This window comes from Uloborus diversus, chromosome 2, assembly GCF_026930045.1.
Source record: "Uloborus diversus isolate 005 chromosome 2, Udiv.v.3.1, whole genome shotgun sequence".
Taxonomy (NCBI): Eukaryota; Metazoa; Arthropoda; class Arachnida; order Araneae; family Uloboridae; genus Uloborus; species Uloborus diversus.
Genome location: NC_072732.1, coordinates 139,520,656 through 139,545,604, shown reverse-complemented (window position 1 = coordinate 139,545,604; position 24,949 = coordinate 139,520,656). Strand labels below are relative to the sequence as shown.

At 32.6% G+C, this 24,949-nt stretch overlaps 1 protein-coding gene across 1 annotated transcript; it reads left to right on the top strand.

Moving 5' to 3' along the window:
* The first annotated feature begins 874 nt into the window (after positions 1 to 874).
* On the top strand, positions 875 to 24,253 carry LOC129217372 (ELMO domain-containing protein 2-like). Its single transcript, XM_054851661.1, has 7 exons — positions 875 to 1,116; positions 2,424 to 2,592; positions 2,678 to 2,807; positions 4,399 to 4,532; positions 4,622 to 4,690; positions 4,882 to 5,015; positions 23,643 to 24,253. Exons 1-7 carry the CDS (start codon positions 966 to 968, stop codon positions 23,801 to 23,803), a joined length of 948 nt encoding a protein of 315 aa, XP_054707636.1. The 5' UTR covers positions 875 to 965; the 3' UTR covers positions 23,804 to 24,253.
* The last annotated feature ends 696 nt before the right edge of the window (positions 24,254 to 24,949 follow it).

Sequence of the window (24,949 nt, the reverse complement as noted above, 5' to 3'; positions counted from 1 at the left end):
TATCGGTGTAAGAGTTTCGCCAAAAATCTGTTAATAGGGTTATGGTTTTAAAATTGTGTGAAAGAATAATGTATCTTGACAAGATTTCGCATATCAGTTAAATCATTTCCATGACGAATGAATTAAATGCATGATAATTTCTTTTTATATCCAATCATATAGTCATAGAAATAAATTATCTAGTGTTAAATGTTACTCTTGACAGTGTGTCACGTATGTGCACTATGTGACAAAAATGTCAACAAATGCCGGAAATGTCACAAAAATGTCAACAAATGCCGGAAATGTCACGAAACTGGACATAATATGTACTACTGTTTAGAAGAAACGGTACAAAATGAAAATGCTGTTCGAAGCAAACCAAAAATGTATGAGTTCCGAATTCAACATCGTGAAAATGTCTGCTTCAGAACAACTTACTGTGTGTTCTGCATTAATTTTTTACTTTGGTAAAACTTTTTGATTTCGAATCTCTTTCTACATGGGTCAGAATAACCAAGAGACTTTGAAAATCTTTTCAAATGAATAAAGAACAAAAAATCATACATGCGAACAAAAATTTCTGTCATTTCCTAAGTTTAGAAGCAATTTATACGTTACAGCGTGCGTTTGTTTTAGTTTTTTCGTCCGCCATTAGACAGTGACTGCAGCGTCCCCTATAGTTTGTTGGCGTTGTGAATAGGGTATGTTCGAATAGAGCAAGCGGACATCAGTGGTTATTAAGATTCCCTATTCGAACATATCCTTAGCGTCTGCAAAGAGATTAGTATTTAAGTATGGCAACGTTGTACTGTTATTATTTACTTTTTCTGTTCCAGCAATCGCAAAACACGCTGGTATGAAATTTAAATTTAATCATTGTGTACGTCTGACGTGTTTATGATAATCAATTCATTAAGTAGTTTTATTTTACCCTTTTTAAGGAAATTCTACAAAAGTTCAGTCATAGCTGAAAAGCGCTGAATATGCTCGGATTTTTAATTAGATTGTGGTCATGCCTGTACTGGTATGTTAGACCCGCTTTAAAATGGTTTCTGCGAAGAACGACTCGCTTGTGCGAATTGCAAAGAATATGCTACGGTGAAGAATTTGGATTTTCGAGATCAGATAAAGTTGGTAAGCAGATTTTTGTTCATTTTCCTTCAATTATACTAATTTACACTGATACTTGATATCAATTGCTAAATGATTTTGTGCGCTAAGTTCAGATGAGTAGGTTGGCTATTAATTACTAACTGTTCTTGATTACTTTAGAGAATTACCTGCTAGATGTGTATCGTAAATATTACATCATTTAGGAAAAATTTGCTTTTTCAAAACTCATCAGACAGATCTTTCTTAATAAGGCAGCGTTAAAAAGTCTTAGAAAAGTAACTACTTTTGCGAACCAGTGAGGGTAAAGATAGTTCGCTTAACACAATATGAATGTTTACATGAATTATGTTTCTGTATAAACTTATAACCATTTTATTTACATCTTTTTGACTTTTCAAAAAAATCTTCATAATGGCTAATTTATTTTCTTTAAAACTTGTTTGAGAAAAAAATACCAACACTTAAACTAAATAAATTACAAAAAAAAAAAAGATTTTTTTTTTTTAAAGTAAAATTGCACGTTTCATAATTGATTTTGATCGCCACTAGTCTCTCAGACTCTACCGAATTTTATGTTTTAATGGTCCAAAGCAATTTTTACTGGTCACAGACCAGGGGAACATCAATGATTTTGACCATTAAAGTTAGGTAAGTCTTTGATTGATCTGGTTAATCAGTAACCTATTGTATAGTATTTTTGTGAGTGTATATATATAATTTAAATCTTTCACTTTACTAGCAAAATTTTTACTTCCCTAATTTTTCCAAGCAGATTCTGGCAGGATTCGTTAATTTAAATCAAGTTTTTTTTTTTTTTTGAAATCAATTGATATGAATCAAGTTATTTATATCACAAAACCATTAATTAAAATCTGTTGATTTTATTTTTATAAATTAATTTTACATTTTTAGAATGTATTGCTCTAAATTTAACTACACTGCATTATACTGTACTTCAACAGGCAAAGCGACATAGATCCCTCTTTCTGTGTGTGTGACAGATTTTCATTCTTGCAATATTGCTATTACTCTAAAATTACAGTTTAGAACAAATTAAAAATTTGAAGTTTTTCTTATACACCATGACTAATATAGAGGTGAGAAAAGTAATTGTTCGGCATAGTATTTTCACTATAAATGTACATGATAATGGAAACCTTTTCTTTAAGCAAAGCATAAAACAAAATCACATCTTATAAGCATTATAACATATTTATAAATCTTAAAAATTTATTGAATAGCTAGAGAACATATCTTTAATTTTAAAGTAACAAAATTGAAAATAATCTATTCAAATGTTTTTTTTTTGTTTTGTTTTTTGTTTCCAGAAATGTCTTTGAACTTATCTCGAATGCCTGACATTATTCAAATGGTTCAGCAGTTAACTAACTTAGCGACACAAGGAAGATTTGTTGAAAATACAAGTAAAAATTGCATTGAGTATGCTGTCAAGTTAACACTCGATATTAAAGACATTAAACCATCTGTTCATGTCCCGTAAGTTCTTGTTATTTTTATAATTTTATACTAAAGTGTTGCAACTTGTGAACATGCTTTAGGTTTGCAATTTATATCATTACAGGTTTATACAAACATATCGTATTTGTCTTTTTCAAATTTATGGCTACAAGCAATTGCTTCATGATGTTGAAGTACTGAGGAAAACTTCCTATTCTTCTGAAAATAAGGAACATGAAAATAAACTACTTAAGGTATTAGACTTTATTTTTCAGTTCTAATTAAAATCATGTTTTTCTCCTTAAATCTTATGTGTAACGAATTGAAATTATGCCTATGAAATACACCTATATTTTTCATAACTCAAAATTTTACACTTAGATACAGTTTTTAATGCTATTTTTGGTGCCTATTTATATGAGAATAGTGATTTATAATGTTGGAAAAGAAAAAAGGTTGAACTCTCAGGCCTGTCATTTTGAATTTATCCAGTGGTCTAAGTATATATGAGTTCTGCAAGTTCCATAAACTGCATCCATAAACAACGAAAACCATGGCTACTTATATGAGAAAACATTAATAAACATTAATTTGTCCAAGGGGGAAGGGGGGCTTTTGTCCCTCTTGACCTCCCTAAATGACAGGCCTAGAGAAACTCTTTCAGACACAAACAAAACACAGAATTATTGTTTAGTGTGAAATTAAAAACACATTGTTGATGTCTTTTTAATTATATTTTCAATAATTAAATTTTGTGAGGAGGGATGGTACAGTTAAAGTAAGAACATGAAGGAGGATGGACACGTTCAGTCACTCTGTGCCCTCCCTTAACTGCACCACTGATGAGAATTCAAATGAGAAAAGTTTCAAGCATTCCTTTGCCATAACTAATTTGTGTTTCATTTCAACATCAAGAGTTTTCATTAAGGCATTCAAAAAAAAAAAAAAAAAAGATTTTAATTAACTATTAGATCATTTTATCATACCATACTGTTGTTTAACTCCTTGTTAGTTACCATTAATCATCAAAATTTTAATCACATTTAAAATTTACTCTTCTCTTAGGTTTTCCTATTTTGTAGTTTTTGCCTCACTTTTGTGCAGTTAGCCTTTTCAGGCTGAATCCTTACTACTTGAGCTCATTATTCAACCTTTTTAAAGCCTCATGTATAAAAATAAGCTTGATTTGCAACAATTAATGTGATTGTATGTAAAAAATAGAATATCATTCTAAAGTCAATGCTAAGCAGATTAAGAGAAAAGGGAAAGGTTTTCCGAGCTTTAAAAAAAAAAAAAAGAAGAAAAAGAACTTTTTTTTTGTGTTAGCCTATTTGTTAAATTATCATTCTAATTGATTATGGAAAAATTTCATTATAGTTAACTTCATCTGCAAGTATACTAATAATAGATTCATCAACCTATTATCACTCTTCAAATATTGGTATTGATAAGGTACAATTCTAATCCTCATATCTATAACAGCCGATGATTGAGTAACGTGCAAGTTTCAACTATGAAACTCGTGTCACGGCATGATAATATGTTTTGTTAATGTTTAATATGCAGGGCAAGGCTTTATTGTGACAAGGCTGAACTCGATTCAGCAACTTAACTGTTTTACTGGTAAGACTCATTTCAGGGGAATGAAAAAACGAAAAAATGGTCAGCAATGAACGCTATCTACTGGAGTTTAGGGTTAATCCCTGGAGTTAGGGTTACAATTTCAACTATCAAAATATCATCAAACAGGCAATGGCTTCATTCAAATGTAGAAGCAATTTTCACCCGTCAAACCTTGACGGGCGATTTTTAGGATAATAATAAATTTCAACTGTTTTATTTCAGCTGTGGGAACTTTTGAAACCTGAAGAAAAGTTGCAGAACAGAATTTCTAAGCAGTGGTCCAGTATTGGCTTTCAAGGTGATGATCCCAAAACTGATTTTCGTGGAATGGGTGTTTTGGGCTTAGAGAATCTATTGTAAGTATAAAAAAATATATGTGTAATTTGAATCCAACTAAGATTTCAATTAATTTCAAGAGTATATCTTCTTACATATGTTTTTACAGGTACTTTGCTACAGAGCATACAGATGCAGCTAGGCATGTTTTATTACATTCAAATCATCCAGTTTATGGGTAAGTGTAAAGTGTTAATGTAAAAACCTGATTTTCTGTAAAGAAGATACCTTTTCTTGGAAATTTATTCAAATTTTATGTTGCTAATTTTCTTGAACTCTATAAAACTACTTTGCTGCTTTTAATCGTCATGTGATTATTAAAATGTGTCTAGAATTCATATTGTTTCCTTTTTGTTATATATTTTTCAGGTATTCATTTGCTATTGTTGGAATCAACTTGACTAGTATGGCTTATCATTTACTTAAAGATGAAATTCTTAAAGTCCATTTTTATAACACAGTGAAAGGAGTACCATGTGTGCAAGATTTTCACTTTGTCTACTGTGAGTATATGTTAGAACATTTATCACAGCTAAAGTTAACTTTTTGGAATTTAAGTTGTCTAAGATAATGATGAAGAAATCAACATTTTACCTCTTACAAATAAGTGTAAACAGGGGTCTGTTCAGGATTTTTCCCAGGGTCCGTTTTTTGTGAAAAATCAAATAATTTTGTGAAAAATGAATTAATTTTGCGGAAAATCAAATAATTTTGCAAAAAAAAAAAAAAATGTTAAAATGAAATTTTAGAATTTAGAGATGGCACACACTGCATCATTTAAACTTAAATTTGAGTGTTTTCCTCTCCTATGTCGAGAATACCATTCTGGAGTTTTTTTCTCTAGCATTTGGCAAAAGGGGGGGGGGGAGTGGCATCGCTCTCTCAAGTATCAATATTTATCTACCATTCAGGGATGAAAAGCTTCCGCGAATCCGCGATTTTCCGCGTTTTGTATTTTTTTCATTTCTCGGACGCAGAGCATTTTCCAGCGATCGATCATGATCGCGTTCTTCCCATCAAGATTTTTGCTGACTCACGTGTTCTTTCTAAGGTAGAAAGAAGGAAGGAGCTTCGTTTTGTGAGTGGGGAGGGAAAAAGGCTCGAGAATGACATAGAAAGCGAGAATGACATAGAAAGCGTCGGCGTTTTTGCATTTCGAAATCCGATTGCATCCGCTTCCATAACACTCTCTCATTTTTGTCTGCTATGCCATCCTGTCACTTAAACCTTTATAACTTTTTGTGGACTATTATTTTCAACCTTTCTTGTATGTATTTTGTTTTTTGCTGAAGACTTGTACGCTCATTGTTTTGCCCCGTCCATTTCACAGTCACTTTTTAGCGATCGCGCAAATACCCCCTCACCTCCCTTCTGCCCCGACCTTCCCATCAGGATTCTTGCTGAGGCATACATTCTTTCTTGAGTAGAAAGAAGCAAGGAACTTTTTGCTGTGTTGGTGAAGAGGGTGAAATAGGAATGGAGGGAGAAATGCTGGAGAGTGATGGTGGGTGCAATCGTTAGATGTAGCTTTTGAAATCCGATTGCATCCGCTTCTGTTACACTCTCTCATTTTTATCTGTTATGCCATTCTACTGTTTAGACATTAATACCTTTTTGTTGACTAATATTTTCAACCCTTCTTATACTTTATTCATTTTTTATGAAGACTGCCACGTCCATTCAAATATGTTTATTCTATTCCATCCGAGTTAATTTAAGCCAACATCGTTCTTCAAATCTAGTTCTAATGCTTATTAGGCTTACCAAAGATCTTAATACATTCAAATGTATTTTAATTATAATGTGCTATTTTATTATAACAGACATGTAAATATAGCAAATTAAAGATGCTTATCTTCTCAAATCATGACATAGTGTTTAAAACTTTTTTATCAATTTAAAAATAATCATTTTTATGCTAGTACTTAAAATGACCATCAAAGCTCAAAAAGTTTTAGATTGGATTTAGTTTTTTAATGATTTTTGTAGTATATACTCAGCTGCTCCACAAAAAGGTTAGCTACACTGATAATGTCATTTTGTAATCATGGTGTCCTATGATTCAGCTTGTATTAAGTGTTTAATTATTTGGAAGTTTTATAGCATTATATGAGCCGCTCAGAAGCCAATGTGGTTAAGTCCAAAACACAAAAATTGAGAAAATTAATGTTTTTTGATACATTAGTTTTTAAAATTCTTGGTTTATTAATTTAATTAGAAAAGTGCATAAAATCTTTTTTCGAGGTGTAAACTCCGCAAAAAATCAAGATATGTACAGGATGTGTAAATAAAAACGTAAGTATTTATTGAAATAATGACAGCATCTTAAAAATTTTAGGACTTATACCTTTTGGCTTATTAAAAGGTATAAGTCCTAAAACACGGTATAAGTATTACTTATACCTTGAAAAATATAAGAAATTTATGTAAAAATAATAAAATTTCATTTATTGTCATAAGTTTTATGTTTACTCATCACAACAAACACCATCTTCTTCCGAGTTATTTAAATGTAAATCTTGATCTCCATGTGTTGTCCTTAATGTCCTGTAAAATTGGTGTTTAATTGGAGATATATACTTTAATAAACATATGATGTCTTTTTTGTTTCTCTTGAAATTTTTCTGCCTTTAGGATATAATATATGTTGAGTTATATTTTTTAAATTTACTGGCCTATCTATTTTTTTTTTCTTAATATCAATTACATGAAAGGTATCATCCTCGTCAAAATTATGTTTGAACTTAAGGCTGCTTGGGTTTGACCTTTCCAATTTTATCCATCTCATATTAAGCCAATTGACTGTTAGTCCACTTGCTTTCTTTTTTTTGTTGGTAACAGCTTCTTCCAATGGTTTTGTGGAAAGGTCTTGTTGATTCATTTCGACAACTCTGAAAGGGTTCTATTTTGTATCTTTTACTATTTTGTATTATATGATACCAAGCACTAGGTTATAAATATACGGATTTTTTTTTTTTTTTTTGCATAAGTTTCTACAACTGCAAAATCAGTATCATTGGGCAAATAACTGTGCCCACTTAATAAAAATTTAAGCTCAATTGATTCAGCTTTTATATCTTCACTCTGAACCAATTTCAGTAAACTTAACAGTTTTTGTATTTCAATTCTGTCCTGAACATGAATCTGAATACATTATAATTTTGTGAAAATTCTTTGCGTACAATTCAATGTGTTTAGTTAAACCCGATGATACTTCTTGTGAACCCCGCAATGCTTGGGTTATAGGCCAAACATACATGTAGCCCTCGTTAGCTTTTAAATCATGGCAACCAAGATTGTATGCATATAAGTTTCCCTTGTAATAAGCCACTGATGTGGATAGTTTCAAAAATGGTAATGCTTTTTCTAAATCAAAACGAAATACGTATATTTTGTCTCAAGCTCTTAGTCGATCATTAGCCATACTATTACGGGCAATTTCTGCATTTCGCAAGTGTTCGTCATGTTCAACTTCAGTTGCATTTTTTTCTTCATCTATTGTAGATTGTTTTTTTATTACCAAATAATCAGATTTTGCACAAGTATCTTTTGAAAGTTGCTTAAAATGTAAGTTAAATTTTGGTCGAAAACATATGGTAATAAAACTTTTCCTTTACTTGTACAATTTGCTCTTCATTACATTGTTTGATATACAGGTTATACATTTTTGCAATAGAAAGATCTGAATTTAAGTATCTGCGTTTGGGATTATGACTTCATGTACTATGAATTTCTTGTTTTTCAGTGTTGCCAACAAATATCGATAGAAGAAGAATAATTTAATTTTTATTTCAAAGTTTATGTAAAAAAATATTGATAAAAGGTGGACTTATTCACAATGGCTTCTGAAATTATTATACAATGTATTCAGAAGCTATTAAAAAAAGGGCTGTCTAACCTATAAAAAAGTAACCAACAAATAAATCCTTTAATAACTAAGAAAATTATTATTTATTTCATCAAAATTTCCAAAAATCAGAAAATATCAAAAAATGGACTTAACCGCATTGGCTTCTGAGCGGCTCATATGTCACATTATAAAGTTTTAATTTCACCTGATTTGTGGGCTATGGGAAAATGAAAGTGGTAAATGGAATTGATATATCTGTTAAAATCTTAAATAAATGCAAGCTTATTTTATTTATTCATTTGTTAGCATTTCTTCTAGTAAAAAAAAATATATCTATTAATATTTGAAAGACAGTATAGTATTGATATAATTTCACTTAATGTAAAAGATATATATATATATTCAAATTTTTAGCCTCGCAATTTTTCCTCTTTTTTGACTTCGGGCTGTTTTTATCCCTGGCCATTCTACATTATGTTAAATTATACTAGAAATATTTCTGTACAGTATTTAAAATAATTGTTACAAAAAAAAAAAAAAAAATCAGACAAGGGTTCAGCTTTTAACTTTTTGACCCAAGACACTCTTCAAAAGCACAGAATTTTGTTTAAAACTTATAAATTTCGTGATTTTAACAAAAATAAACAGAGATTTTATTTCTTTACCTCTTAACAAACCATTTTAAACATCAAAAATTCGAAAAATAGGATTTCCATAGCGGATGCAAAGAGTTCGCAATTCTCAAAGTGAAGGCATCAAAAGTATAAAAACGGTAAGTAAAAGAAATATTTTTGATAAGATTATTTTTAAATTGCATTTTAGAGTCCTATGATAAACATTTCATTAATATCTGTGGACACAGTTGAAGCAAAAAATAAATAAATAAATAAATAAATAAAATTAAACCATTGATTCAGCATTTTAATTTTTGACTCATAAAAGAAAATGTAATTTTGCTTTAAAAACTTGAAATGAGAATTCTAACAAAAATAAAGAGACTTTTTCATTTATTTGCATCCTAATAAAGCGAAGTTAGCTTTATAAAAGAACAAAATATAATTCTCATATCGGATATTAAAAGATTGCATTTTTCAAAATGTAGACGTCTAGAGGAAAAAAAAGGTAATTAAAAGAGTTTATTTAAAGTTAATCATCCTTGTTAGCATTGAAAAATCAAACCATATAATTTTCTCCCCAAAAAACAGTTAAACATCGCTGTGCACCGTAAAAATGCAAATATTGACAAGCTGGTAAAATGATGAGAATATTTTCTAATCAAGTCATTACAAAGGTTCAACGCCAGACACTAAGTGGTGATAATTTTTAAGTCGGTAACCCTATCTGAAGCGATCGTATTCCCCCCCCCCTTACTATCCCTTTGCAGTTCGAAGTCTATTTCGCAGATATATATTATTGTTATTGTTTATCAAATCATGAGTGGTAGAAAAGTGCTTACCAAAGCCTTTTCAGAAAAGTTTACAACAACACTGCTGCTAATTAGATGTGATAAAACAAACAAACAAAATTTAAGACCAAACTTATTTTCAGCTGTTAATTTCTTTCCAAGAAACGAACAACAAGCATTATATTTATTTGGCAGTAGCAATTATTTATCTTCCTATAAGCTGATCCCTCTAATTTGACTTCAAAAAAGGTTCCAAAAATTATCAGTTTTATACACAGAAATACGCGGTTTTATACACAGAAATACGGTTTTATACACAGAAATACGCACACAGAAATACGCGTTATTTTGCTTTCAGATTTGCTCTTTCAATAAACAATTTGTGAAAGATCTGATCTTGTTTATCAGAATTTTGTGAAGAGTCTATTTTTGTTGATCGGGATTATGTGAAAGGTCCGTTAACGAACCCAAATATTCTCCTCTCCGGCCAGACCCCTGGTAAAATAAATGCAGCTGTAATTTGTATGAGTTCTTAGAACCAATAATCTTTAGAAAGTTGTTGATTTTCGTAACAAGTCTGAAGTTTTTTTAGCTTAGGAACACAAACAAGAAAAAAGAAAAAAAAACTTTAAGTAATTGTTAAAATGTATTAGGCTTGTGAATAGGATGAAAAACCTTGTACCTGCCCTTCCTGTTTTACTCTTTTACTTAAAAAAGAAAGTGATAAAAGTCTTAGAAATCTGACTTTTATACCCCTCTTTCACTTCCATGGTGAAATTAAAAGTAGTATACAAAGGCGACTCGTATGGGGGAGGGGGCAACGGGGTGCAACCACCCCCCTAACATCTATAAGTAAAGGGAATTTGGTCCCTCACTTTTCAGAGTTAAAAATTAATGATCAATTGAAAAGTGATCTTTTATAGGGTGGATTGATTTTTTTTACGAAAGTAAAAGCTAAAAATTCAATATAAATGAACTTTTTTTAATCTTATTTCATAAGAATGGAGCTTTAAAAGGGAAGGGGAAAGTCTGCAGTAGCCATTCGTCCTGATTTTTGATGCCATATTCCACATTTTTAGAAGTTATCAAATCAGTTTTATTAAAAGCCAGTAATATATTTCAAGTTTACAAAAAGAAATATCAACTTCTGTGGACATGCCACCAACCTGCACTTTTTTTGAACCCACACTCTTTCCGTGTACCAGCTGCCTATGATTGTACATATCACGTGCTATCTTCAGTCTTTGTTCTCAACAATCTGTGCAGATCATTTGTTTGAGGTACTGCCAAGTAATAACAGAAACATAATCAACCCAAGTTTACAATTCTTGCCACAACTTTTTTTATGGAAGCTTTTTTTTTCTATTTTTTTCAAATATAAATATAAATATATATATATATATATATATATATATATATATATATATATATATATATATATATATATATATATATATATATATATATATATATATATATATATATAAATTAAAAAAAAAAAAAACACCCATCACCCACTTCCCCCAATTCGCAACTCCAACGAACTATAGGGGGCACTGAAGTCACTGTCTAATGGCGGAATTGAAAACTAAAACAAACGCACATGGTAACGAAGAAAATGCTAAAAGTGTTGTAATTTTTGTTCGTACGTATGATTTTTTTCGCTTTATTCTTTTTAAATTAATTTTCAAAGTCTTGTGGATATTCTGGCCCACGTAGAAAGAAATGAGAATTCAAGAAGCATTACTAAACGTCAAAGATTAATGCAAACTACGTAGTTCGTAGTTCTAAGCAGCTATTTTCATGATGTTGAATTCGATATTTATCAATTCTTGATAAAACTAAATAATAACTGTGGCCTGACAAGAACAACAATTAATGCTAGAAAATTCAATATGACATTACAAATTATTATCGAAAGAAGATGATACTTCTTTGCCTTGCTTGGCTAGCGCTTATTTTTTTTCCATTTGTAGCTGAGTTATTTCTCTCGAATTCCCTAATCGGTTCATTTAAAAATTTTCTGTTTCGATTTTTCTAATTTCTGAGTTACGATTTAATTGTGTCATGTTATGCAAATCATCAACAAAATTCTTACGGATATATGGTGGTAGTTTTCTTTTCAGTTGATTGACCATTATTTCTTTTCACTTATCGAATTCTGTAATCTTACTACCATTTTATTCCACTCATGATAAAAATTAAAAATGGTTTAACTAAAAACGCGAAATCTCGCCAAGGCTACTTTGCTCGCACAATACCAAAATTATAACCCTAAACAAATTTGGCGAAACCTTTCAGCTGAGAATAAAAGGAATAAAGTAAATTCTTTCTAGGTTAAACATTTTTCATTTTGTTCTACGATAATAAATCCAAGAAAATATTTTGCATACTGTCCATTACAACTAAATGCTGCTGTAAAATATGATTAGTTAAATTAATTTAAGATTAAAAAAAGCTCATATTCTCACAAATTCATACAATAAAAAATTTTACCTGAACGTTATCCAATTTTGTTAATCCAGAGTTTTCTTGTTTACGCGTCCACCATTTAATACTTTTTTGAAAGAAATAAGGAAAACTAACATTATTTTGAGAAGCTCGAGAATACTCTTAGGGGACGAATTAATTTCTGTAGCTGAAAGCAAACTAAGACACATCGATTGCGTTAATAAATACTCAGAACAAACTGCCTGTGTTTACGTCAACAGACACACATGGAACTAAAACGTGGCAATGTTTTAGTTCATTCGGCAGTTTTGTAAATCACCGCGAGGTAGCGTATTCGAGCGCTGGAGTTCCGAATATGATCACTGATTCGCGCGTTATGTGAATTGAATTTCCCGATTTCTTAATATTTTGCGCAAAATATTTGGGGGTGCAACCGCCCCCTCTTGCTCCCCCTATTTGCCGCCCCTGCCGTCATCTTAACCGTTTCACTTTGCCTCACATTCCCCAACTCATGAAAACGAATTTTGTAAACTTCAATTTATAATCTTGTGAACTGAAAAAAATATCGTTTATTATAAAACTAGAAAGTCACTCGTCAAGGTATGACGGGTGAAAATCACTTCTACATTTGAACGAAGCCATTGCTTGTGTGGTGATATTTTGATAGTTGTAACCCTAACTCCAGTGGATTAACCCTTAACTCCAGTAGATAGCGTTCATTGTTGACAATTTTTTCGTTTCTTCCTTCCCCTGAAATGACTCAGTCTTACCAGTAAAACAGTTAAGTGACCGGATCGAGTTCAGCCTTGTTACGATAAAGCCTTTTCCTGCATGTTAAATATTACCAAAACATATTATCAGATTATCATGCAGTGGCGCGAGTTTCATTGTTGAAATACGCGGGTTACTCGATCATCGGCTATTAATTAGCAATATTGTTGCAAATAAATCAATAATAAACCGAATTAACTTAAATAATTTCTTATTTAAATGTTTTCTTTTTTGTTAAGTAAGAAGTCGGAACAGAATCATCCAATTGCCATATGCTTTTCAAAACTTATCGTCTGCTTACATTTAATTTTATGATACTTTGTTTTCTAATATGTTTTGGCAATAGTTTCATTATTGTTTTTAGGATATTAATGGGATAAAAGTGTGTAATGAGTTTTGGAAGGTTTATTCTTTTTTTGAAGTGATATAACTTATATTGATGAGTTTTTATGATGGGTAGTGGTTTATTACTTTCTTCTATATCTAATATATAGAAGAAAGTATTGGATTCGTGCAAATTTTCGAATTTCGAAGGATTCGAACGTTTTGAGGTGTGCTGAGTCCATTTCGACTATTTTTGGAAAATGTCTGTCTGTGTATGTGTGTGTGTGTATGTGTGTCACGTCTGTGTGTGACCAGTTTTTTGTGGGCGCTCTACAGCAAAAACTACCGCATGAAATGGAACGAAACTTGGTACACATATGTGCCCTTATGTGAACTTGTGCCCATTGGTTTTTGGCGCGAATTCCTCCAAGGGGGGTGGAGCAATGGGACGTTTTTTGAGTTACGCGTGATTGCTATTCCTCAGGAAGTAACTGGCGGAATTAAACAAAATTTGGTCCATATGTTGCCAGTAACAGGAACAGGTGCTGATTCAATTATGGTGTGAATAACTCAAACGGGGGTTGAGCTATAGAACGTTTTTTGTCGCAATTGTGACTGCTGTATCTCAAGAAATAATGAACGGAATGAAAGAAAAATTTATCGGCAAGTAGCCCTTAGTGGGTATAAAAGCTGATTTTATTTTGGTGTCAACAGCTAAAAAGGGGGTAGCGCAATCGCCCGTTCTTTTTTTCCATTGCGAGTGCCCTATCTCAAAAAGTAATGCTACGTTCTGGTTGAAATTTGGAATATATGTGAATCCATATGTAAACAGGCTTTGGTTCAATTTTGGCGCCAATCGCGCCAAGAGGTGCTGATTTATTTTTATTATCATTATTTTTTAGCGAATAAAAGTAGCTTTATTCGCAACTCCAACGAACTATAGGGGGCACTGCAGTCACTGTCTAATGGCGGCATTGAAAACTAAAACAAACGCATGTGGTAACGAAGAAAATGCTAAAAGTGTTGTGATTTTTGTTCGTATGTATGATTTTTTCGCTTTATTCATTTGAAAAGATTTTTCAAAGTCTTTTGGTTATTCTGACCCATATAGAAAGAGATTAGAAACCAAAAAGTATTACGAAAGTAAACAATTAATGCAGAACACACAGTAAGTTGTTCTGAAGCAGCCATTTTCACGATGTTGAATTCGGAATTCATAAATTTTTGGTTCGCTTCGAACGGCATTTTCATTTTGTACCGTTTTTTCTATACATTAGTACATATTAAGTTCAGTTTCGTGACATTTCCAGCATTTGTTGACATTTTTGTCACATAGTGCACATACGTGGCAGACTGTCAAGAGTAACGTTTAACACTAGATAATTTATTTCTGTTGAATGTAATCGCTTTCTCCATTGGTTTAAAAGAAAGAACTGTGCTTATTTCTTATTGGAAGAGACATTTGCAGCTTTCCACGGAGTTCGCAAAATCTCTTCTTTAATCCACCATCGGACTTTGGAGAAAGCTTATTGCTATTTAAGAAACATCATTGGATGCTGAAAATCTGCCCTCTATTCTATTTAAAGAGCCGCAGTCTGTTTATCAGGGTCCTTCACTACTTTACTATATGTTTGCTGTATGTGTGTCCCCATGTTTCGTATTAAACGTATTTGTTTATGTTCAGCTGTCTGAATCTCTGCTTTACACAACCTTTCAACAGCAGAGCGTGGTTAGTTCTAAGTTTTTCCCAGCTACTAAATCACTGCAATAGCGGAGTAACATGGGGGACGAGATAAAATATTCCGTTGAGCCTTTTGACGGAAGGAATTTCTCTCTGTGGTGCAGGAGAATGGAAGCGGTTTTCGCAGCAACGAATTTAGAGATGTTTTTGGAACGTGAAGCGGATTCTTCGAAAGCTAATGAACTCTTAGCGAGTAAGAAGGCATATGCCTTGATGTTATCATTTCTTAGTGATAAAGTTTTGGTTTCGCTTTCGGAAGAAAGGACTTGTGCTGAAGTAATTGCAAAATTGAAATCGATCTATGTTCGAGAAGGAGCGGTCAGTCAGATATTGGTTAGAAAGAGACTTTCAACTTTGAAAATGAAAAAGGACTCATCCATGCAGGAGCATATTGATGAAGTGAACAGGCTCGTTACCCAACTAAAATCGTGTGGCGTGAAAGTGAGTGACATGGACAGTATTGTCTATCTTTTGATGTCTCTTCCAGCAGAGTATGACGCATCGAAATCTGCAATAGAAAATCAGCCTTCGGAGAACTTGACTTTAGAGTTTGTTTGCGGTCGTCTTCTGGATGCTGAAGCGCTGATGAGAGATCGTCGAGTCTCGGAGCCCAAATCTTGGAAAACAGAGTCATCAAATGGTGCAGCCTTTTCTACAAATCATCGGGTAGTGTGTAACAAGTGTCGCAAAAGAGGGCACATTGCGAAATTTTGTAGAAGTTACATAATTTGCTACCAGTGCGGAAGAAAAGGACATTTTAAGAGGAATTGCACAGTCCAGACAAAAAAAAAAAAAATACATCATCAAAGGATGGAGCAGTTGCAGTGACTTTCGTTGTTGGCGAAGTAGAACATCGGTCATTTATAGTAGATAGCGGATCTACAGCTCATATGTGTGCACATCGGGAATGGTTTGAGGAGTTAAAACCATCCTCAGGAACTGTGTCATGCGCTGCAAAAGCCAGTAAACTGGAAGTAAAAGGAATAGGAAATATTCGCGGTGTATTAGGTGACGGTGTGCAGGAGATCCTACTGAAAGATGTGTTATATGTTCCAGAACTAAATGGAAACCTCATTTCAGTGAAACAGATACAAAAAGCTGGATACACTGTGAGCTTCAAGAATGACGAAGCAGTCATTGAAAAGGGAAGTACAAACTTCGTTTTGTGCAAGCTGAATTCAAAAGGTCAATATGCAAGTGATTTTGTTCCCTTCATTTCAAATTCCTTTGTTGCAGAAAAAGATGGAGGTGAACTGTGGCATCGCAGGTTAGGACACTCCGGAAACCATGTTCTGAGCAAACTAGGATTACCAACAAGTGAAAAATTTTGTGAAAGCTGTGTGTTAGCGAAGCAGTCCGCGAACCCTATAGGAATTGGAAACCGAAGAAGAGAAAAAGCTCCCATGATGACAATCCATTCTGACCTATGCGGTCCGGTCAACCCACCAACTCAAGCGGGTGAAAGGTATGTGTTAACATTAGTTGATGATTATTCTCGTTTTTGTGAAGTTCGTCTTCTTAAAAAGAAAAGTGATGTTCCCGTGGAAATCAAAAAGTTTCTCAAATTGAATGAAAGCGTTCGAAAAATTCGTTGTGATAATGCCCAGGAATATGTTTCAGGTGAACTTAAAGTGATAGCAAATAAACTTGGAGTTACGATAGATCCCTGCCCCCCTTATACTCACGAATTGAACGGAATTTCAGAGCGGATGAACAGATCACTTTTTGATAAAGCCCGTGCACTTTTATATGATGCAAATTTACCTAAGAACTGTTGGGGATATGCTATTCAAGTTGCAGCATATATTCATAACAGAATCCCTAGTTCAAGCATAAATGATATGTCACCCTTTGAACTAAAATATTCCCAGAAACCGGATTTAAATCAAATAAAATTATTTGGTTGTGATGCTTATGCCAAAATTCCTGATACTCGCAGACAAAAATTAGATCCGAAATCTAAACGAATGATCTTCATTGGATATTCTAGCATGGGATATCGATTAATGGATCCTGATACGCACAGAGTTATTGTGTCACGTAATGTTCGCTTCAATGAAAATAAAGTATATGTGCAAGATAGAAGTAATTCACCAGACGAGCTCCCGAAAGGAGAAGAAAAATACGAGGAAAAACACAGCACCGATGTAAATAAAGAGTTAGGAGAAAACGAAACCAAAACGCCCGCAGCTGCACCCCGACGATCAAAAAGAAAAAGTAAAATGCCAGAGCGATTTGAAGCAATGTACACGTCAGAAGAAACGTTGACCTTTCATGACATCTCAAAACTACCGGAAGAACAACAAGCCCAGTGGAAAGTCGCGATGGGGGAAGAATTGCGCTCTATCCAGATAAACAAAACTTGGGAACTGGTAGATCTCCCTGATAACGCGACCCCCATAAAGTGTAAGTGGGTGTTTAGGAAGAAAAGAGACGAAACTCTCAAAGCCGCAAGGGGAGACCAGCAGAAGGAATACGTAGAAACTTATTCGCCAGTCATTGGGATGCCTTGTTTACGATTAGTTCTTGTTTCGATTCTTCAAGAGGATTTAAAGGCTTATGTGATGGATGTGAAAACAGCTTTTCTGAATGGTGAGTTGCAAGAAATTGTTTTTATGGAACAACAGCAAGGATTCAACGATTCATCTGGCAGAGTATGCAAATTAAATAAAAGTTTATACGGATTAAAACAAGCTCCTAGACAATGGTTCTTCAGATTTTCGCAATTTATGTTGAAAATTAATTTTAAGCAGTTAAACTCGGAACCGTGTATTTTTATCAGAATTGTGAATGGAAGAAAAATAATTTGTTTATACGTTGATGATATTCTTATTGCTGGATCAGATGATTCGGAAATAATGATTGTGATTAAACTTCTTCAAAATGAATTTCAGATGTCCAAACTCGAACCAGCTTCTGAGTTTTTAGGAATTCGTATGGAATTTACTTCTACTAAATTAGTGCTAGATCAAAAGGAGTATATTCTTAAAATATTAAAGAGATTTAACATGAGTGAGTGCAAGCCGAGTGCAACACCTTTAGAAGCAAAGTCAACTCCAGCTGACTTTGAGGAAGGAACTATCTTCAAAGGACCTTACCGTGAACTAGTTGGATCTTTATTGTATCTTGCGATGACAACACGACTCGATATACTGTTCGCTGTGAACTGTCTCAGTCAATTGCAGGAGAATCCAACAGAATCGGCTTGGAATGGACTTAAAAATTCTGCGATATTTAAAAGGTACATCGGAATATAAAATTGTGTATAGTAAGTGTTGTGACTCTAATGTTGATTTATCTATGTATGTTGATTCAGATTGGGCATCAGATCCGCGTGATCGCAAATCAGTTTCAGGTTACGTTATTTTTTATAAAAAGTGTCCAATTTTATGGAGCGTGAAGAAACAAAGTTCAATAGCTGTTTCTTCTACTGAAGCTGAGGTACTCGCAGTTGGTAAGTCTTTAATAGATCTAGTGTATTATAAAAATATTGCATGTGAATTTCTTACTGTAAATAACATTGTCATATATGAAGATAATCTGCAATCAAATGTATAACTAATGAAAATAGTTCTGGTAGATTGAAACATATTGATGTTAAGTTAAAGTTTATTAGAAATATTTTAAATGTTGAAAATATATATATTGAATATGTTTCTACTGATAAACAAATTGCTGATATGTTTACTAAGGCTCTTCCTAAATTTAAATTGCATGAACTTATGTCATTGTGTTGTTTAGTAATAAGCGATTAAGGGCGGGTGTTGAATGTAATCGCTTTCTCCATTGGTTTAAAAGAAAGAACTGTGCTTATTTCTTATTGGAAGAGACATTTGCAGCTTTCCACGGAGTTCGCAAAATCTCTTCTTTAATCCACCATCGGACTTTGGAGAAAGCTTATTGCTATTTAAGAAACATCATTGGATGCTGAAAATCTGCCCTCTATTCTATTTAAAGAGCCGCAGTCTGTTTATCAGGGTCCTTCACTACTTTACTATATGTTTGCTGTATGTGTGTCCCCATGTTTCGTATTAAACGTATTTGTTTATGTTCAGCTGTCTGAATCTCTGCTTTACACAACCTTTCAACAATTTCTATGACTATATGATTGGATATCCAAAGAAATCATGCATTTAATTCATTCGTCATGGAAATGATTTACCTGATATGCGAAATCTTGTCAAGATACATTATTCTTTCACATAATTTTAAAACCATAAGCCTATAAACAGATTTTTGGCGAACTTTTATTTTTTATTGTTCAAATTCTTAACGTTCTTTCTGGATTTTTCAATCTGTTCTGCGATAAATATTTTCAAGAAAATTTATTTGCATACTGTCTATTTCAGTAGGATACTGTAGTAACAAAGGTTATTTAAATCATTTATGTGGAATTAGGTTAAGGAAAAGTGTCCAGTCAATGTTGTTAAGTTCGTTTTTTTTTCCATCGAATTGAAAAACTGATTCAAATTCACTCAGAACAAAATAAATAAAATGTGTACTCACAGTTTATATATGGTGGTAGTTTTCTTTTCAGTTGATTGACCATTATTTCTTTTTGCTTATCGAATTCTGTAATCTTACTATCATTTTATTCCACTCATGATAAAAATTAAAAATGGTTTAACTAAAAATGCGAAAACTCGCCAAGGCTACTTTGCTTGCACAATACTAAAACTACTATAACCCTAAACAAATTTGGCGAAACCTTTCAGCTGAGAATAAAAGGAATAAAGTAAATTCTTTCTCGGTTAAACATTTTTCATTTTGTTCTACGATAATAAATTCAAGAAAATATTTTGCATACTGTCCATTCCAATTAAATGCTGCTGTAAAATATGATTAGTTAAATTAATTTAAGATTAAAAAAAACTCATATTCTTACAAATTCATACAAAACGATAAAAAATTTTACCTGGTATTACGTTATCCAATTTTGTTAATCCAGACTTTTCTTGTTTACGCTTCCACCATTTAATACTTTTTTGAAAGAAATAAGAAAAACTAACATTATTTTGAGAAGCTCGAGAATACTACTAAGGGACGAATTAATTTCTGTAGCTGAAAGCAAACTAAGACACATCGATTGCGTTAATAAATACTCAGAACAAACTGCCTGTGTTTACGTCAACAGACACACGTGATGCGCAACGTGGCAATGTTTTAGGTGCAGACGCAGTTTTATAAATCACCGCAAGGTAGCGTATTCGAGCGCTGGAGTTCCGAATTAACTCTAATTTGAATTCTGAAACTTTGAATTCAAATTATGTTTTTCGCAATCACGAGTTGCAACAAGACCCTACTCATTCAAGTTATTGTTTCTAGAAATGACTCCCTCCCCCCAAGCATGTCCCTCCTCCTGGGTGGTTACGTGTGTATAGTTGTGTGTGTGTAGGCTTACGTGTGTGCACGTAGGCGTGTGTATGTGTGTAAAGGCGCGCGCGCGTAGGCGAGTGTGTATGAGCATGTGTGTGTAGGACATGGACGCCACCACCCAGCAGAAGAGGGTTCTGGGGGCAGTGCTTAGGACCAGAGCAGCCGCGCCGCCGTCAGTGGGTGGTGGTGCTGCAGAGGCCCCTGGTCCAAGCTGAAAAAGGAACCACAACGTCAAGGTAGGTCAAGTGAGAACAATAAGCAATCGTGATTGCTCAAAAAAAAAAAGCAAAAAGGTTGTGTCTTTATTTTTGCAATTTAGATTGTGCTTTCTCTTCCTAAGATGCTATCATAGGCTAAACTCTGGACTAGTCCTTATTCAGTATTAATAACAACAGTACACTTATTATCATTGCAATCTTTAAAAGCATTGCTTTTAGAGCAATTAACAAACAAGATTTTGTTGAATAGTTAATGTTCGTTAAAAATCTATGTTTAGTGATATAAAATGCTAAACCAGCTACTTATGTATCTTTGAAGAAAAAAAAAGTAGCTTTCCCTGTACAATCTTTTGTCCTTATCACCTAATTTCATCTTAATTTGTAGTTATTGTTTTAATTTTTTTTTTTTTTTTTTGTAAAGTTTAGTGAGAACATTCATTGGTATGTGGAAAAAGTTACTGTATTTTATAGTCAGGGCTTTTTTCTAAATTTTAGAATTGAGTGTCTTAGTGTATTAGATTATAAAGTGTTCTTCAAATTAGCCAAATGTTCCTTAAGTTTTTTTTTTTTTTTTTTGAATAGTTCTCTCACTGATCTTGAAATGTTGGCAATTCTGAGATTCTAAAAAACAACAACATATTTTCATTTGCATAATCTAAGCCATATTTTAAGTTAAATCAGTGGTGCCCACCTAAGCTACAACTGCTGATCTAATGGGGCTCGCAAAGCTGATCCATGTTGCTCATTGTTATGTTTGATGTTACGAATCGAAAAATATATTCTGGAACCTTACAAAACAAGCCAACCATGTTCACTAGGTGTTACATATGATTTTTGTAAATTTAGACCCAAATAGTCAGAAATAGGTTTCTTATAGGCATAAGCAACCTCATTCTTTTTAATGATCTGTTAATCATAGGATCTTCTTTATTTTAACCCATACATTTAACTCTGATTTGAACAAGCTTGTTCATTTTTTAAAAGTTGTAGGTGATCTTGCTGCGAGAGTCACTCATGTACATTGAAAATGTTTAATTGGATCAGTAATATTCTTTTAAAGGAAAGCAACTGAATTATATCAGGGATGAGATTTTGTCGGAATTCCGGCTTTCTTGGTTAGTCCTAAGAACCTTTCCTCCTTTTTTTGCGTTCTGTAATTGAAATTTATATTCTATAATCAAATTCTTTCTGTTGTGAATAAAACTTACATACTTAGTTTTAGATGGTTTACTTATTTATTTTTTTTACTTGGGTCCATTGAAAAAGGTTCAAAAAAGACTGTAAAAATAAACATGATAGCATGGGTAAATGTAGCAATGTAGCAATGGGTCATGCAGCAAAGAAAAAAAATCAATATACAGTAAAACTTTGGTAACTTGAAATGCGGATTACGCGACTACCCCAGTAACTCAACATTTATTTTTCTTTTGGTTGGCTCAATGCATATTTCAACAGCCGAAAACCTCTCTAACTTGACAGTCATTTGCAGGAACCCCTATAAGAGCAGGACTTTTTATCTAACTGACAAGAAGCTTTTATCTCTTTTTAAAAATTATGGATTTATTCCTCACAAGGTATTCAAATAATATTAGGGATTTTTTCGTATACTTTTCAAAAAAAAAAAAAAAAAAAAAGAAAAGAAAATTCATTTGCAATTAATTTTCACAATGAATGTTAAGTATTAGTATGTAAGTGGTACAGAAACTCTTTAGGAATCAAAATTTTGGAACCTCATTAGGTCGACATCCACTTAAGTCGACATGTTTTCATGTTCCCTTGGAGTGTCGGGTTATTGAGGTTCTATTGAAAAAGTAAACATCTGCTTTAAAGCTGTTTTAGTAAAACTGCTAAGAAACCTGAAAAGCAATGCTTATTAGCCATCAGTGACAAAATCTCCTCACTTGTGAAGGGCTTGGGATTTTTTTAAAAATTCCACTGTAGCAAATAATTACTTACCAACAGGCTGGAAATGAACTCGACTTTTAAAATACTGCTCCAGGAGCAGGGTTTCTGATACGGCCACATTTTTTGCAAAATGCGAAAATATTATCTAAATCGCTTCCTTTTACAAAAAAGGAAGTATTGTATTCGCGAAAAAAATTTCACTCAAAAATCGGCCTTAATTTCCAATTTTCTCACCCCCGAATGAATGTTGAGTTTTTTTTGACCCGACCACACGGGGATATATGCCTAGGAACCTACAGGCACTCGAAATATCCATTTTGACGACCCCCTAGTTAATTACAATGAATTTTCTTGTGACGTCCATATGTATGTGCGTATGTATCTCGCATAACTCAAAAACAGTATGTCCTAGAAAGTTGAAATTTGGTACGTAGACTCCTAGTGGGACCTAGTTGTGCGCCTTCAATTTTGGTTGCATTCGGAAGTTTCTAAAGGGGTCTTTTGCCCCTTTTTTTAAGGGGAAATCATTGTTAATTTCGATGTAAACTCAAGTGGTGTTATAATTTGTTGGACACTTGGCGATATATCGCCAGTCTTTTGGTCACCAAGTTTTGTCGCCAATGTTTTATTTTGGCCACTGTTGGTGATATTTAAAGAGTAAACAATTGAATCACATTAAAATTGCCAATGATGGAGAAATTACATGAAATTGGAGTAAAAGGAAGTCATGTGATGCACACATCAGCTCGTTTGTTTTAGAACTTTTGAGCTCAGCTTGAACCCTGTGCAGAAGTTGAAGCATCACAGCTCTTAATTTTAACACAGAAATGACATAGAAAATTCAAGAAATATGTGTTTCTTTTAAGGAAACTCCACCATGCACAGTTTCATTCATTTCTTCAAAGTGCCTTGCTGGATTTAAAAAAGGAAAAAAAAAAAAGTGCATCCCAGCCATTGTTTTGTATTAAATACGCTAAAATGTCAAGAAAATGACTTTTGTGCATAAAAGCCATTAATATTTCTTGTAATTGTTCTCATTAAATTCAATTTAACATTTGTTTTTTTAAATATGCATTCAATGTGTTTTAGGTTATCTATTTTATGAATTTGACAAGTTTTGGCTGGCAGAAAAACCAAGGGACATAATGGAATTCAGCAGGATTAGAAACAAGTTTCAGTTGAACATTCTAAAAAGGTTAGAAAACCCAAAGTCAAAATTAAAGCTTAATTTTTTAATAGAAACATTGTGATATTTATTTATTTTAGCTTCTAAAATTTGTTTTTATCTAGCTTTTGCCATATTATTGTTACGTTTTCGCACAATAATATGTTCACCAATATTTAAAGGAAAATGATATGTTCATTAAAACATCATTTGATCTAAAGTATCTTTCATTTATCAAACATTTTTGAAAATGAGTTTTTAAATTATTATTTGTATTATTATTACCCTCTGCATTATGTAATTCTAAAGTATGGTTTACAAGTCCCATTTATAAATATTTTTTTGAGTAATTAAATAATCTTCTGATTTAAAAATTTGATTTATTATTGTTTTGTTTTTTCAGTAATTTGATCTAAACTATAATTTACATTATCTATATTTTAAATGTGCATTTTTTTTTACACACAATGTAAGTGCCTGGTGTTAAGCTGTTTGCATCCATTAACTTCTAAATGCATTTTTACTGATAATCACATGTCTCTTTGAAATTATGATCTGTTTACTATTTACAAAAATAAATAATAATAATAATTAAAAAAAAAAAAAAAACCTTGACAAAGAATGAAGTAAATACTTAACTTGTGAAAAATATAAAGTTTTTTTCCTCTTATTTAGTTACTTGTCAAAATAATGAGTATCAAATGAACAAAAATTTTCTGTATCAATGCTTCATGTAAGATCATTGTACCATTACTAATTAATGTGATGTTCCCAAACTGTGTGGCATGGCACTCTGTATGTGCCACAGAAAAAGATGAAGGGTGTAGCAGGGGACTTTCAGGGTATTAATTTTTTTTCTAAGAAAATAAAAAATTAAAAACTGGAGCTAATGTAATTTTATAAAATTTCAATATGAGCTATAATCTTTTTTTTTTATGCTCTTACTACTTTGGAGATTTTTTATCTCCCAAATGGACAACACAATTGTGTAAGTATCCCAAACAGGACATATATTTTATGACTAGATGACTTGGGCTGCTGTGAGAAAATTTTCATTCTTCAAGCGTGCCATGACTTTTTCACATGAGCAATTTACCCTTTGATACTGAAAACATTTTAGCAAAATGCTTTGGATAGAATTCTCCCAATTGCTCCATTCAAAGTAAGAGTTTCAGCAAATGCACACTTTAGTTTCATCTATATAAGTTTGGTTAAGCAAATGTTGCCCTGA

Excerpts from the sequence above, each read along its gene's own strand:
- LOC129217372 (XM_054851661.1), top strand. The coding sequence starts at position 966 with ATGCTCGGATTTTTAATTAGATTGTGGTCATGCCTGTACTGGTATGTT. Across the intron at positions 4,533-4,621 it reads TTGGGCTTAGAGAATCTATT|GTACTTTGCTACAGAGCATA; the intron begins GTAAGTATAAAA and ends ATGTTTTTACAG. Across the intron at positions 4,691-4,881 it reads TCAAATCATCCAGTTTATGG|GTATTCATTTGCTATTGTTG; the intron begins GTAAGTGTAAAG and ends TATATTTTTCAG.